Source organism: Trypanosoma equiperdum, assembly GCF_001457755.1.
Source record: "Trypanosoma equiperdum strain OVI genome assembly, contig: ctg_1721, whole genome shotgun sequence".
Lineage (NCBI taxonomy): Eukaryota > Euglenozoa > Kinetoplastea > Trypanosomatida > Trypanosomatidae > Trypanosoma > Trypanosoma equiperdum.
The window spans coordinates 4,553-19,589 of record NW_027123751.1 but is presented as its reverse complement, the minus strand read 5'-3'; the positions used below and the strand labels follow the sequence as shown (position 1 = coordinate 19,589).

The window sequence follows — 15,037 nt, the reverse complement described above, 5'->3', positions numbered from 1 at the left end:
CACCTCAGCAAGCACACACACGCACATACCACCAAACACAACTTCAGCAACACGAACTAAAAAAAAAAAAGATACACGTCGCCATCACCCAAGAAAACAATATAATAGAAAGATGTCAACCGGTTGCAACACGACAGGTGAGCCTGCAGAGATATTTTACACCCTGTGTTATTGCCCGAATAGTGGTTGAATGAGAATGATTTACAAAAAAAAAATTAAAGGTCCAAAGAAACGTTCAAAGTATAGAGGAGAGCTTCGTACCCAAAAAGAGGCATAACAGTGCCAATAATGCCTCCAATAATATATGCATATATACGTGTGAAGCAGGCTATGCAAACGCCGAGGTGAGCATAACCAACAACTTCTTGTAATCCCACTTTGCTTCATTGCTTTCCCTCACCCCCCCCCTTTAAATAGTCAACTATTTACTGGTGACGGGATAAGGCCCTGGTGAAGGAGACGCTCTCGCTCCCCGTACCAGTGGAGGAAGTAATGAAGCAGACACTGTATCAACATCTGCAAACCCGTGTGAAGGTCTTGAACCTCGCATTTGACCATCCAACTCTCTTTCACCAGATGCAGTTGCATTTGGTGAACCTCGCCTCACCGTGGTTGCATGAGGCACTCCCGCACTTGCAATATGTTCACCAGCATTCGCGGCGTATCCCTTATAATCTTTCTGAGACACTAGTGGGGATCGGGTGGGTTCCTCACGTGCCGCCGAGATTTGCAAAGCCCTTTCACTCAAAGCCGGCACAACTGGACGGCCCTTGCTTAGTCCATTCCCCTCCATGTTATGCTCAACTGGCGCTCTCGGGTTTGTTTGCATTTTCTCCGGCAGCGGTCGGTTTGCCGCTCCTGATGTCATTGTATCATCATTTGGGGCTGTGTTTTTCTTCCCGTAAGGACCCTCTCTCCCCCGTTCCTTAGTAAACGAATGAAGTGGCGCCTCTGATTCGGCTGGCAACACATACACCGCGTTTTCACCGCATTTTGTGGGGTCGTCTAAGCTCTTCCGCAATAACCGTATGACAGTCTTCTTTGGATTGCCGGCACCATCCTTCCCAGCGTTCTTCTCGACAGCTGCCCTGGCAGCCGTCAGTGCCTTTTCCACACGGGGCATTAACAGTTGGACGTCTGTTTTAATATCCGTTAGGGCCCCGCGGAACTCATCACTGCTATCCTTAACGATGTCGAGAGTGCTGTTGAGAAGCTCCTTGCGAGTGTGCCCAATCAAAGCAATCATCTCCTCTTTCGATGTGCCTAACCGTTTCTGTAGGTCACGAAGTTCAGTCCAAACAGTATTAAGTTCCCCAGCAGCGTCGAACGGAACGAGGGCACTGCTTTCGGTGCTGACCCTCGCAAGTTCAGTGGAAACAGTACCTGCTGATTGTTTTTCCGTGCGGCGCTCGAGTAGTCTCCCCTTCTCCGCCAGCAACGCCACCTCTTTCCGCACAGCATTGTCGAGCACTTCAATCTGATTCTGTATAGCCTGAAATTCGCGCTGTGAAGTGAACGTCTCCCTCACTTCACACCACAATTTGTTGAGTGCGGCAGTCACCGCCGCGTGCATCTCCGAACGATAAGTCGTCAGCGGCCTCAACCGTTCCAGTAAATCACTATGGGTTGCACGTACCGTCGCCTCCATAACAGACTGCAGTTGCATCACACTGCGCTCAGTCAGCACCGAGAAGCTCCGCAACTCCTCCTGTAACCGCCGTCTCTCATCCTGCTCGGTTGCCAGCGAGCATTTAATCCTTGAAATGTCATCGCGTATCCCCTCTATTGAAGCGAGTCTTGTTTGAACGTTCCGCTCAATGTTATCCGTGGTGCGGTGGAGCTCACCAGCAACCTCCTCTATGCGGGCATTCACTTGGCCCAAGCTCCTCTGAAGAGTAGTTTCCACAACCGACTGTTTTCCACGAAGGCCCTGGCATTCGTCTTGCAGCTTTCCGGCGAGGTCAGTGAGGCTTGCTCTCCAGTTGGTATCTACTGTTTCTAACTGCTGACGATGAGATGACAGCTCAGTGAGAAGTTGTTGTTGCATTGCCCTTGAAGCCACTTCCTCCGACTGCAGGCGCGCAGAGAGCGTAGCGATATCCGTGTTCACAGTACTATGCAATGATTGAAGCCCATCCCTCAAATTTGTGTCAACCGAACTGATTGTCTGCCTATCTGCAGAAATCTCGCGAGCTAACGTCCCTTGCAGGGTATTCAACCCATCCTGAAGCTTTTGATCAAGCGCCGCCAATGCTGCACTGGATGATTGATTGTAAGATTGCAATTGCATCTTGAAACTATCAGACAACTTAACGACTTCATTGGAAAACATTCCCCTTAACTCATCTAAAGCACTTCGTACGGATGCCTCTAATTTCTCAACACGCTGCCGGGTTTGCAGCAGTTCTCCACTAAATGTATGTTGCACGGAAGCCAGTTCCCCCTGTATGGTTTGATCAGTAGACCTCAAGCAGTCCAACTGTGATTTTATGCCACTCTCTAGATTCCGTACGGAGGAGGTAAGTGATGTTTCCACAGTTTGCAACCGCTGATAACAGGCCAATATATCACAATTCACCTTTTGCTCCACAGTGCTAGCTATGGATTTAACAGACTCCTCTAAAAGCCGCACGGTGGCGCCCTGCCTTTGAAGATCATTGTTGATTGTCTCTAACCTCACATTACACGCGTCCGCCACTCTATCCAACTTAAGCGCCAAACCATCACTGCGTGTGGCGCCTTCATTACGGTGCCGTCCTTCACTTGCTACCACAAATTCCTCTATTCCCTTAACACGTTGAAGAACCATAGCCATGGTGGATTCACTCCTACGCAGGAGTTCCTCCATGGAGGCCACTCGGCCGCTTAAAGATTGATATGCGTCCATTGGGCTTAAAAGTGTTCACACTTCTCCTCTCACTCAAGTATACGTGTTTCTGACAGAAGGCAAATGTCCAACTACCTCTTGTAGAATCATTGGCAAATAAGAAACCAAGTTTATTTGTTTTTTTTTTCATTGCAACGATGAACAGACATCAACCAAAAAATAAAAAAGAGGTAGGGCAGTGTAAAGTCATTGGCGTCGGAGTGAATAACATATATATATATATATATACTACTACTACTACTACAAGCCATATGTTATTCCTCATTAAGCGCACAGTTATTAGCGATATTAGATAGTAGAGAACACTACCCTTCCTAAAAGGAAGAAGTTGTGCAGGAGGGGAGCGGACAGAAAAAAAAAACTGAGTAATAAAGACGCCTAGTGTCTGGTACTCCACTTTAGAACGCCCGCTTTATCACAAAATTAAAATGTGTATTTATACACTTATTTAGCCGCCCCATGCTGCTCACTCGACCACAATCCCATTCCTCTCATCACGTCCCTCCCATTGTCACAACGTCCACACTACTACACATCCATAACCATCAGTGGTTGGCTTTCTTAGCAACACCGGTTCCACTTCAGGGTAGCCGCTTGCACATTTACAGGGTTTCTTTTTTTTAAAAAAAAAAAAAGAAAGTAGTCGGCGACACCTCAAGTCTTCTCACGGCGCTGCATTTTTGCTGGTGGCCTCGCAGCTGATGCCAGGCTGTGAACAAATGGCGGCTGACTGGTAAGTTCCGGAGGGACCAAAGAGCGCGTTACGTAATCAATGTAATATGTCCTTCTCAGCATATCATGGACACGGTGAGTGTGGCGCTGCGTGTAAGCCAGTAACGCTTCAAGCACTTTAGAAATGGCAGGCATTTCTGCAAGCGTGGAAAAGTGGAAAGCCCTCAAAACAGTGTGTATGACAAGACTAGCAACCCCACAGTGCCTGGCATTGGTGATCCATTCTCGAGTAAATTGCAGCAACCGCACCAACTGTTCCTCATTCAAGGCAGGAAGTACTACTTTACATAGTGATTTTTCACAACCCTTCGCATCCTTAATGGACCACCGCAGCACCACTTGACGTAGATTACGCGGATGGTTTAGTTTCAGTGCAAGCATGAAAGCTTCCACGTATTCACCCTTACGCAACGCATTGGCCAATTCTTGTTCCTTCAATATTACGTCCCGCCGCTCATGTCGCACACGTTCCGCCTCCTCTGCCGTATAATCTTCCGTCGCTATGAGCACACCATCGGCGGAACCAGAGATAAAAGTTATATTTCCACCTTCAGGCTCAGAAACACAAAGCGCCCAAATCTTCTCTTCATGCGTCTCCCCCGACCACACAACCTCCGCCACTGAAATCGCCCACACACGCAAAACTCCCTCGGCATTGCCCGTCACGAGTTGTGTCCCACCGTTGAAAAAAGAAAGCTGAAGCACCGGTATTCGATCCACCTGTAAGGCCTTGACGCACGTCAATGAAACCAATGACCATAAGCGAACACTCCCATCATTAGACGCGGATGCTAATACACGATCAGTGGGCGAAAATGCCAGCGATGACACGGCGCGACGGTGGCCCTTCAGTGAAGCATCGCGAAAGAGTTTCTTCCCAGAAACGGTCCACAAGTTAACATTCTTATCCTTTCCTGCCGTTGCAACGTATTGGTCATTGGGAGCCACAGCCAAGGTATGAATGGAACCTTCATGTGCTGAATTGATACCAGCACGGTGAGTGAAAGTAATGGGGAGCGTTTCCTCTGATGAGCTCTTCCGCTTTGTAACAAGGGGCAGTACGTGCGTCCCCACATCCCAAAGGCATAAATTCTCATCCGTGCCGACGGAGAATAGTAAAAAGTAGCTATCGGACTGCTTTGCATTAAAGGATATAAAAGTAATGTCCGCATTGTGGCCCTTCTCACCTATTGCAATGGTGCTCCACGTCTCTGTCGACCAAAACCGAACCGTACAGTCCTTCCCCGCGGTCGCAATCAAGCACGTATCAACAGAAACAGCGCATGTTAATACGATATCACTATGACCTGACAGACACACAGATGAAAGGCAACCTTGAGAAGGGTAGCAACGTAAATCCTTGCTGTTCGTGACCACCACTCGATGAATGGGAGAATGAGGTGGAAATAGCTTCACGTCAAGAACCTGATCCAAAAAGCCCACCAGGGTGACGTCCGGAACGTAAGTTGCCTTTTCTGGGTGTGGCACCAAAAGTAAAATGTTAAAGGAAGCGTCTGCAGTGTACAACCGTGACGGGTTGTCATCTTCCACTACACCATGAAGTAAACCCACTTCATGCGTCCCTCTGGGTTTGTTTGCCACAACGAGACTACGGACTGCTAATTCACCATCGGATTCCTCGACATCACTACCAACTTTACGCCGCCTCCGGGAAAGTTGTAATGGTTCCGTTACACTAACGTTATACGTCGATATAACTCCATCCATTGCACCAATATGAAGCCGAAAGGCTGACTCGAATAACGCAGAAGAAACATGCTCCTTTACTACAACGGCACGCAGTTCCTCCAATCCGGTTTTCGTCATTTTGTTAATGACAACTTTTCGGTCCCTTCCAACGGAAAGGAGGTGTTTGTTGTCTGCCGTAAGACAAATTGCTTCAACAGCTGCCACATGAGGCCGAACATGGGCAACTAATGTTTTTTCGACAAAGTCAAACACAGCAACGTGCCCTTCAAAGCTCCCAACACAAATAAACTCCTTTGCAGAGTTCACGTAGAAGGAATGTGCAAGACATGCTGAAGGAGAGTGCAAATTGTGTGTGAGGTAATGTTGAAACACATCCCACACCTTCACCCCTCCGTCTGTTGAGCCCGAGACGAGATGAGACCCATCAAAAGTGAACTGCACGACAGAAATTGCCTGCTGCGATGCCGTCCAAGACCGAAGCGGTGAGAGTGTGCAGATGAGATTTGTATCACTCACAGCCTTTGTAACTGAAGACGATATTATTCGCTGATCTCCTCCATCACCTCCCTCCTTCGTCTCGCCCACCTCAACCAAATTGGGGTAGGCGCCTTCAACTCGTAAAACATAAATTTGCAGAGAACGTGTTCCCACAGCAATGTAACTTCCACAAGGAACTGCAGCATCAACTACTTTCGTATCTTCCCCATCCCTCACCTCATCGCGCTTCGTTTTCCTACTTTTCCCGTCGGCAACAGAACCGTGAGAGTGTTTGGTAGTAGCGGATGGTTTTGCAATGGGAGCTACCGTGACGGCATCAATGCGAAGAATCACGTCTTCTACAGGTAATGTATACGACGCCAACCGTTCGCCGTCACTTGCGCGTAACACATTAATTGTATCACCACATGCCGCCACGAGACACTCCACCCCATTCAAACACGGGGAATGCAATGAAGAGGAAATTTGAGAATTTGGAAGCAGCAACAGAGACGCGATGTTCCCACCGCTGTATAGTGGCACCTGCGACCACTGAGTACGGAAGCAGTTCTTTCCTTCCATTGCTTGCGGGATTCACAAGGTGATACAATTTGCTTTGTATAATATCCAATTAACCCACCTTCCTTTAAACAACCTCGCTCGTATTTAGAAAAATAAAAAAAAAGAAAAAACTGCTCGGCATTCAAAAAAAAAAAAAGCACAGCCCCAATGATTTACGGTAAAAATAGAGAAAACATAAAATAAACGGAGGATGAGAAAAAGAAGAAGAGGAATAGTTATGCACACAAGGACGGTAACAAGGGGTAACCAAGAAAAAAAAAAGTGAAACTTACGTGGAGTAATCCACCTACCAAAACTATGATAACAACCTTCCCTGCAGGTTTAAAAGGTTAGGGAAGGGGTGGAGGGACAAAACACAGAAACAAGTGACGACGAACAAACCCGATGTTGCACCACACACGCCTAAGCGACCCATTCATCCTCCGCTGAGTTTTCTAAACCCGCAAGACCTGGAATCAGTTCATCAATTTGAGAAACGTTAATGGTAGATGCACCGCGGCGTCGAAGTGCCTGGGACACCGCGTCCTGCACCGTTAGATGCTCCCTAATGGGTTCACGGCGGCGCTTACGTGTCGAATGCGACTCTTCAAGTCTCTCAATTTCCTCCTTCGTGCGAGCAGCGCCGAGATTCCAACTTTCCCCATACAGCGCCTCGCCTACTTTTTGGCGTCTCAAGCGTTCCTCGTTATCAAGCACCAGATATGGTTCAAGGTCTGTCATGTCGTCTAATTCTGGATCCTGCAACACAATAAACTCCCAAGGCAGTGCGAGGGTACGCTCATTATCATACAATACCTCGGCTAGACAGGGATCTATTTTGAATTTGGCCTCCGCTGCACCTTCTGTCTTCACTACAGCTTCTTCCTCAGGCAGTTGAGGTGCCGGCACCACATCATCAGGGTTGACAGCCTCCATATCGAAATCGCGACGGATATCTAACACATTCGGATCACGTGTCATTAACATACGATAATAATCGGTCATTTCGGAAAGAGACATCCCTGCATTAGGTACAGGTGGTGCTCCCTTCTCAGGTGTACTCGGTTCCTGTCGCACGGGTTCCTGCTTGACCCGCTCAAGTTTCACCATAATTTTGTCCTCCTCTTCCTTCACACTTGCCCGCGCCTTCGACGAGTCGATCGGCTTGGTGTTGGGCAGGCCAAGAATCTGCAACTGTTGCTGAGGGGTTAATGTAGTTAAATCTAAACTAGCGTCACTTGGAGTTTTCCCCTCTAACGCACAGTGGCAAAGTAAAAAATGCCTCCACTTTTCGCAGCGATCTGGGGTGCTTGGGGTTGAAACCTTCGCTTCGGCCACAAGCTCGTAATACATTGCTGACAATTGCCGCAGCTCTGCATCACGCTTGTCCCCATCATACTTTTTCGTAGCACTGGTGAAAGCTGGTGGAAGTGAGCTGTCATCCCTTGTATACTTATCAATACTATCCAAGGCTGCTGTGCTTGTGGCCGCAAATTCGTCCAAACGCCTAGATATGGTCCCTGCGGTTAACCTCACGAAACCACAAACTTCGTCAGGGGATCGCGGGATGTTAAACATGTAACATGCCACTAAAAGGGCGGCAACGCATACGCCAAGCGGCCGCCGACCGCACGCTATCCAGTCGTCATGCATGGCACGCAGAACCTTTAGTGCGCAAACCACTACTGATCTCGTCATTTGCCCTAAATTCATTTGCTCAGCAAACCTATGCACGACACATGATGGGTCAATGACAGGTACCTCAGTCCGGGTAGCTTCGCAAACGAGATGCATGTATGATAATATATCATATGGACTCTCCCCGGTGGCATCCGCGAAGTCGAACACCATATGAGATGTTCGTTCTCGACGGCACATGGCATACAAAACAGCGCAAAGAATAGCTGGTCGGGCGCCAGACACCGCGTTAAGACTAACTGCGAGTTTGTAAAGCCCCAGTGCTGCCTCCACCATGTCATCACTTACATCTAATTGTCGTGCAATTGTCGCCATCCCGCGACGAGCGGCCTCGATTGAAGGTCTGGCGGCGGGCATACGAACACTAACGGAGCCACGTGTGGGTCGCAAATGGCCAAGAGCCCGTAACCTTCCACCTTTATCACCACGTGCAAATATGGGATCCAATTCGAGTTGAGGATCCTGCACGATATCACCGCATAAAGTACAAGTGATGGTGCCGCGGGCGCGGTCTACATACTGAGCTGAGGTAGGATGCGAACAACTAGACATCCACTACTAATAACAACAAAAAAATTCCAAATTAGTTAAGGCAAGCAACCTTCTAATATATATATATATATATATATACGTGTGTGCGTGTGTTTTCTTTTCTTTTCTTTTTCCTTCACAAATGGGCGTGAAAGGATATAAAAATATCACCAAACTACTAGTTCGTTCCAACTAGTTACCTTCCTGAACACCTCTTGTATAAGAACTAATGGCAGGTAATGCACCAACGTACAGGAACAATCCCGTGCCTGAAATACAGTTACAACTGAAACACGTACAACGAAAAAAAAAAAATTAAAGTTTAGGAACACAGTGAACCTCCAATGTGCCCTTGCTTCTCCACACTTGAAACGAGAAGACGCACTTCGGATGAGTTACGTAAAAATTAGAAAGAACATTAAAAAACAAGGAGATGAACGCAAAAAAAAAAATTAAGATGAGTGAAGAGAACGAGCATTAGTGTTGAACGCAGTGTACTCATTATTAATCGTGCGGATGGTAGGCAAACTGAACAGTAACGACAGCGGCAACAATACGCCGGAGGAAAAGAGTTCGTTAATGAATAATTCATTGAATGTCCGCGCGCACTGCCAAGCAACCTTACGACAAAAAAAAAGGCCAAAGAAAAGATGTAAAAAGCAAGGGGGCGAGAATGAAGAAGTAATTTAAGGATACCTCCTTTCTCAATCCCTCGCTTGCCCACGATTACTTGCAGGACATTCCACCTGGCGTAATAAATGCTTGGAAAACAAACCGGTAACGGCCCTTCAACTCACGCTCAACAATGCGCTGTGCTCGGTAGCAAATCGCCTCTAGTTTTGCGTAAAAGGTAAACATGTATGCGGGCCTATCAAAAAATACCTCCGTAATAACCTCAACCGTCCCAGAGTCTTTTTTCGTCCATCCAATGATCCGATGTCGCATTTGGTGTGGGATCTCATGCGGAAGGACCTCAAAAAAGCACTGCCGCAGCAATTCCATCACACGATCAACAGGAGTGGCATCCGTTGTTTCATTTCGAAAGAACTCCCAATCCCCTGGAGAGGCGTAACGGCAGAGAAGATCCTTCAACTCCACGAGCCCATTTCCACCCTTCACACTAGTTTCACTTACGCAGGCAATAGGAAGACATAAAGACTCCAAATCAGTCCGCATCGCAAAATATAACTCGCGGTGTCTTGGGGTTTGTACTCGGTCCATCATTGTAATAACCAAAACTACAGGCATCTTACGCAGTGATGCCCGGTGGACAACCTCACGGGCAACAGTCTTTTGTTCCGGCTCTACAAAACCGAGTCCCGCCGGTAGGGTTAACATAACGAGATCTGTAACGGTAAAAGCATCCCATGTCCGCGCAACAGGAGCAGCATGACGGCGGCGGTCTTTTTCACCGTTACAAATAACAATACCGGGTGTATCGAGTAGCACCAATTGTGTATTGTGCACCGTTGCAACGCCCCTCGTCCACTCCCTAGTTACACCACTACGATTACTTACAGCACCAATATGACTTAGCGAAAGGGCATTTAGCAGTGATGTTTTCCCGCTGTTTTGAGTCCCCACAATTACGGCTCGCAACTTGTGGGCGTCTGGGGGCTGCTGAAGTGTTGATTGCTGATTTATGTGAGATCCGGAGTTGCTCTCATCATTTAGTCCAACCCACCGAGCAGTATCGCGTAATGGAAAAGCTTCCTCCACTGGTGTAAAGCGTCTTTCCTTATAAATACGAGTAAAGCGCTGCGCGACAGCGTCAACGTTGGCATTCTTCTGCTCGGAAAGTACAGAAACGATGCGCTGCTCCCAGCGGCGTCTGCTGTACACGGTATTTAGTCGGGAAAAAGTACGAGACAGCATGCTTGAAAATTAGAGCTGTTGTGCAACACAAACAGAGACACACACACACACACACAAAGGCAGAACCGTACACCTATAAGAAGAAAAAATAAGAAATACGTAAGTTTCGAAACCAACCATTTGGAGAAATAAGACGATTACAAACACGTCAAGAACAGGGGGAAAAAAGGGAGGTAAAGCGCCTGGAGGAAACAAACCATTGAAGGGAAGGTGGTTCAGCATTTACCTCACTTAAACCGCAACCTCGTCGAACAGTAAGCACACGAACAAATGTGTGCATGTGAAAATAATAAACACGAACAACTTTCCCAATTGTGGCGAAATTTTATGATAATGATGGTAAGGAGGAAGAAAGGAAGAGGAGGAGAAGGGGGAATAAAAAAAAAATGCGACACAAAACTCCGCGCATCCGGCAGCTGCTGACATCAATCATAAAACCAGCAGAAATTGGTAACACACACGCACATGAGCCCACAGTAAAGCTGTGAACATCAGTGAGCTCATATACATTCTTTTTTTTAATATATATTTCTCTCGTAAGGAAGGAGGAGGGAAATTTACCGAAATCGCGTGAGACTACTGCACCCCTCCCTTCCGTGTTAACTATAAATGTAAGCAACTCGCCACTGCTTCTCCACAAACGGTAAATGAAACATGTGTTGTTTCTTGTTTCTGTTATTTTTCTGTTTTCTCTTTTTTTTTCTCTTGTGGCTGTTGTTGTTGTTTTTATTTTTTTTTCCCCCTTTTGGTATGACTGTTGTCTACAGATTTGATACGCCGCTGTACTCCCGTCCCAGTCGGCGTATGGCACCACGGCGAATAAATAGAAATACCATTGTACCAACTATTCCAATTAGCAGTAAATATGCAACTAAATACCGTTCCCGTGGGATCTCCGGTTGTTGTTGGCGTTGTTGTTTTTGTTGGAGTTGCTCATGAACCTTCGCGGCAATGGACACATTTGTAATATTTTCCATATTCCACTACAAGTAAATATTATCAAAATAAATGGCACCAAAATACACCACTTACAAACTGGACACAAATTCGATGGAAAAATACTTGAAACAGTAAAAACGAAAACGAAAAAAAAAAAGAACTACAATAATAAGAATAATAATGATTCATTTATTTTTTGTTAATATTCGAAACAAGAAGAAAAAAAAAAGGAACAAAGTAGAGCTTGTTAATTTGTTTTCTTTTACAGCATCATGAGCAAATGATATGAATGATAAGCACAAAAAAAAAGATACCGACAAAATATAAACATGAGGGCAAGTTTTTAAAAAGAAATATGTGAATGTTACTGCAATAGGATCTGGGGAAATTCGCACTGAATGGTGAGAAGTTTACCAAATGTTCAAAAACAAAAATAATTATATGGACACACAACCATCACAACTTTAAATGACCGGTTGAATACTCATTGGAACACGCCAAACTCTCAAAGAAATATTTCTCAACATTGCGCTCAAGCAAACGATGCAGTAGTAGCAAAAAGGCATGTAACTAAAATAGGCGGTAAGCAACGAGGAAAAGGAAAAGAAAAAAAAGGAACGCAACAATAAAATATTCCTACAAATATACACAGTACCAATATATGAAGTGCGGCTCACAACTACACCGAAGAGAAAATCGCGGTTGAGGTACAGAAGGATTTTAAAAAACAAAAAAGAAAAAGAAAAACATTAGTGACTGTAACACGTCATTCCACACACAATCTTTTTATATGCTTTTCTCCTCCTTTTCTTTTCTTTTCTTTCCTTTCCTTTCCTTTTCTTTCCTTTTTCATATATCATATTATATTTTCTTTTTCTTTTTTTCCCCCTTTACGTTTCAGCACCACATCGGCGCAATTCCTCCTGCAGTACGCGACAACACTCCGCGAAAGGCCTCCCGCTTCCACAGCAGCATGACGGAGCATCCGGTGGTGAATTAATGAGATTTTGACGGAATGCCTCATCTCGAATGACGCGAATGGCCTCCGGAGTCCCAATATTTTTTAGCGCATTAAATTCAACGCATCGCCTCCGTAATGACGCAATTGTGCCGAATCGCTCGTGAATATTAGATTTAACGCCTTCTCGTGGTATTTTCCGTCGCTGCCTCCAACCCAAAGCTGCAAATATGGCGATAAAAGTAGTAACAATAACATACATACGCAATGAATCTTGATGAAGCCTACTGATAATAACTGCACCAAACCACCACACAATTAACCAAAGAATGCGCCTCACCCATCGCTTTTTGCTTTTTAACGAAGCCCGCTGCCTTCGCTCCGAAATATCTGAAGGTGGAGCCATTAGTTTCTAAAAGGAGGAGGAGGGGGGGACAATATGCGCAAATACGGAAGATGATACAACAAAATATATATATATATATATATATATTATTATTATTATAAAGAGGATAGATCACAAGTGAATAAACGGGCGACGTAAACTGCATTCACAAATTGAACCATAAACTTTTTCTCACTCTTTTTGAGGTGACGATATCATGGCGGCAAAAAAAAAAAAAGAGGAAAGCAAAATTAATAACACCGTCGCAGTTACTCACATGAGTTTTGTAATAGTTCCATAACATCAAAAATGCACCTTCTAATAATTAGGATGAAAAATATAAAAAAAGGCTCATTCCTCCCCTCATCAGCTCTCAGTATTGACTTGAGCATCACTCCGTTCAGATTATAATACCATATAATATAAAAGTGTAAGAGATAAGAGGAAGAAAAGAGGCTCCAGCACATTAACGGAAAAATAATACACACAAATCACTAAAGTGATGTTAATAACAACCTCAAACTTCAATAAATAAATCAATATATATATATATATATATTAAATAAATAAATATGTATATTGATTTATTTATTTGATATAATGAAGTTTTATATGGTGTTTACCAGTACCCGAAAGGGAATACAACCGATCCAACGCACTTTTACAACATCATCAATGTAAGCCAAAAAGACCCGAAAGGATTTCTTTTGCTGCCACTTTCAACACAACTCCATCATTACTCCTATCATTTATACCTAACATACGCACTGAATAGTAAAGAAGAGAGAAATGAAGAAAAATGAAGAAAAAGGAAAAAATAGAAAGAAAAATAGAAGAGTCATTAAACAATGATGAGTTATTGCAGTAAACATTCACAAGTCAAATCCGTATATTTAATGAAAGGAGGGGGGGCAGTCACACGCAAAGCTCCTGAAGGTTTCGCTGGGGGCAAGGCAACTTCATACAGCGGAGAAGACTTTTTTTAAAAGAGAAAAAAAGCGCCAGAACCATCAGCTACACACCAACAAAATAAAAAAAAAAAGGAGAGCGCCACTCCACTTTAACCATGCATATATTCACACAACACCCTCTTTTTCCTTGATTCTCACACTCTTTTTTTTCCCCCATTCTTCCTCTTCTTCTGTCCTTCCTTTTTTTTTAAAACCTTTCTCCCTTTTTCCACCATATAGAAATAAACGTGAACATTTAAATATGAATGTATACCTTTTTTTTTCACCTTTTGGGTACAGAGCTTTGACTACCACATGCAGAGCATACATATGTTAATCCCACAAAAATAATATAAATAGATACAGATATACTTTTTTATTTATATTTGTGCTTGCATGTGTGTGCGCGTGCGTGCGTGCGTGCTTGTGTTTGTTTGTTTGTTTGTTTATATCCATGTGTATAACCATATACAAATGTATTTTATATTATATCAATACGCTGTCTTTGCTAATTTTCTTTTTTGTTTTTTTTGGTTTTGTTTTCTTTCCTCCTTCTCTTGCTTTTGATATTTTTCCCCTCTTTTTTTTTTGCTTTTTTCTTATTCCTTCTTCGTTGTTGCTTCCTCAATTTTACTTCTGCTTATAAATATAAATATAAATATATATATACACTACCCAACCATTCTTCCAGGTAATTCAGCGCTGATGAGTATCGACTGTGAAATACTATCTCTAACAATCCGTAACAAAAATAAAACTGAAAAAAAAACATTTTTTACCAATCGTCGCTACATCCAAATAATATGAAAAGGGCTCAGCACATCTCATGTTCATTTGGGAAGCGAAGACTCGCGGCTCCTTTTGTTTGTTTGTTTGTTTCTTCTTTTCTTTCTTTCGTTTAAACTCTTCTTTTTTCCACTTCGACGTTTTTTTTTCTTTTTTTCCTTTCCATTCTTCCCTTTTCGTTTCCCGCTCACATCCCTTTTTTTTCCCCCTCTTATTTTGAATTTTTGCTTCTTTTCCCTTCTTGTTTGTTTGTTTGTTTGTTTGCTCTTTTTTTTTCTTCTTTATTTTGATCTGACGTATTCGTTTTCGCTAGTTATTCCTTTTGTTTTCATAAGACACAAACGCCGCTCTCTCTCTCTCTCTCACACACAAATTTCTTTCTTTCATTGTTTTTTTTTCTCTTTTGATCCTTTTTTTTTTCTGCTACTATTGTTTTTGACTTAGTCATGAGCCTCATTTTCCCTTCTGTATTTTTCCCCCTTAGAATCCGTTCCACTCATTTATATATATATATATATATATATATAATTTATAAATATTTAAATTTA

General features: G+C 44.0%; 5 protein-coding genes across 5 annotated transcripts; all 5 read right to left on the bottom strand.

Moving 5' to 3' along the window:
• Positions 1-421: 421 nt before the first annotated feature.
• Positions 422-2,887, bottom strand: TEOVI_000609400 (uncharacterized protein; the record flags this gene model as incomplete). The annotated part of the gene is made up of 1 exon (XM_067222925.1): positions 422-2,887. The coding sequence occupies one exon, from the start codon at positions 2,885-2,887 to the stop codon at positions 422-424; it is 2,466 nt and encodes an 821-aa protein (XP_067079026.1).
• A 654-nt stretch (positions 2,888-3,541) lies between these two features.
• TEOVI_000609300 (WD domain, G-beta repeat/Utp13 specific WD40 associated domain containing protein, putative) lies at positions 3,542-6,388 on the bottom strand (the record flags this gene model as incomplete). The annotated part of the gene is made up of 1 exon (XM_067222924.1): positions 3,542-6,388. The coding sequence occupies one exon, from the start codon at positions 6,386-6,388 to the stop codon at positions 3,542-3,544; it is 2,847 nt and encodes a 948-aa protein (XP_067079025.1).
• Positions 6,389-6,790: 402 nt separating this feature from the next.
• On the bottom strand, positions 6,791-8,617 carry TEOVI_000609200 (transcription factor IIIb, putative; the record flags this gene model as incomplete). Its single annotated transcript, XM_067222923.1, has 1 exon — positions 6,791-8,617. The coding sequence occupies one exon, from the start codon at positions 8,615-8,617 to the stop codon at positions 6,791-6,793; it is 1,827 nt and encodes a 608-aa protein (XP_067079024.1).
• Positions 8,618-9,322: 705 nt separating this feature from the next.
• Positions 9,323-10,471, bottom strand: TEOVI_000609100 (small GTP-binding protein domain containing protein, putative; the record flags this gene model as incomplete). Its single annotated transcript, XM_067222922.1, has 1 exon — positions 9,323-10,471. The coding sequence occupies one exon, from the start codon at positions 10,469-10,471 to the stop codon at positions 9,323-9,325; it is 1,149 nt and encodes a 382-aa protein (XP_067079023.1).
• Positions 10,472-12,300: 1,829 nt separating this feature from the next.
• On the bottom strand, positions 12,301-12,774 carry TEOVI_000609000 (uncharacterized protein; the record flags this gene model as incomplete). Its single annotated transcript, XM_067222921.1, has 1 exon — positions 12,301-12,774. One exon carries the CDS (start codon positions 12,772-12,774, stop codon positions 12,301-12,303), a length of 474 nt encoding a protein of 157 aa, XP_067079022.1.
• Between the last annotated feature and the right edge of the window lie 2,263 nt (positions 12,775-15,037).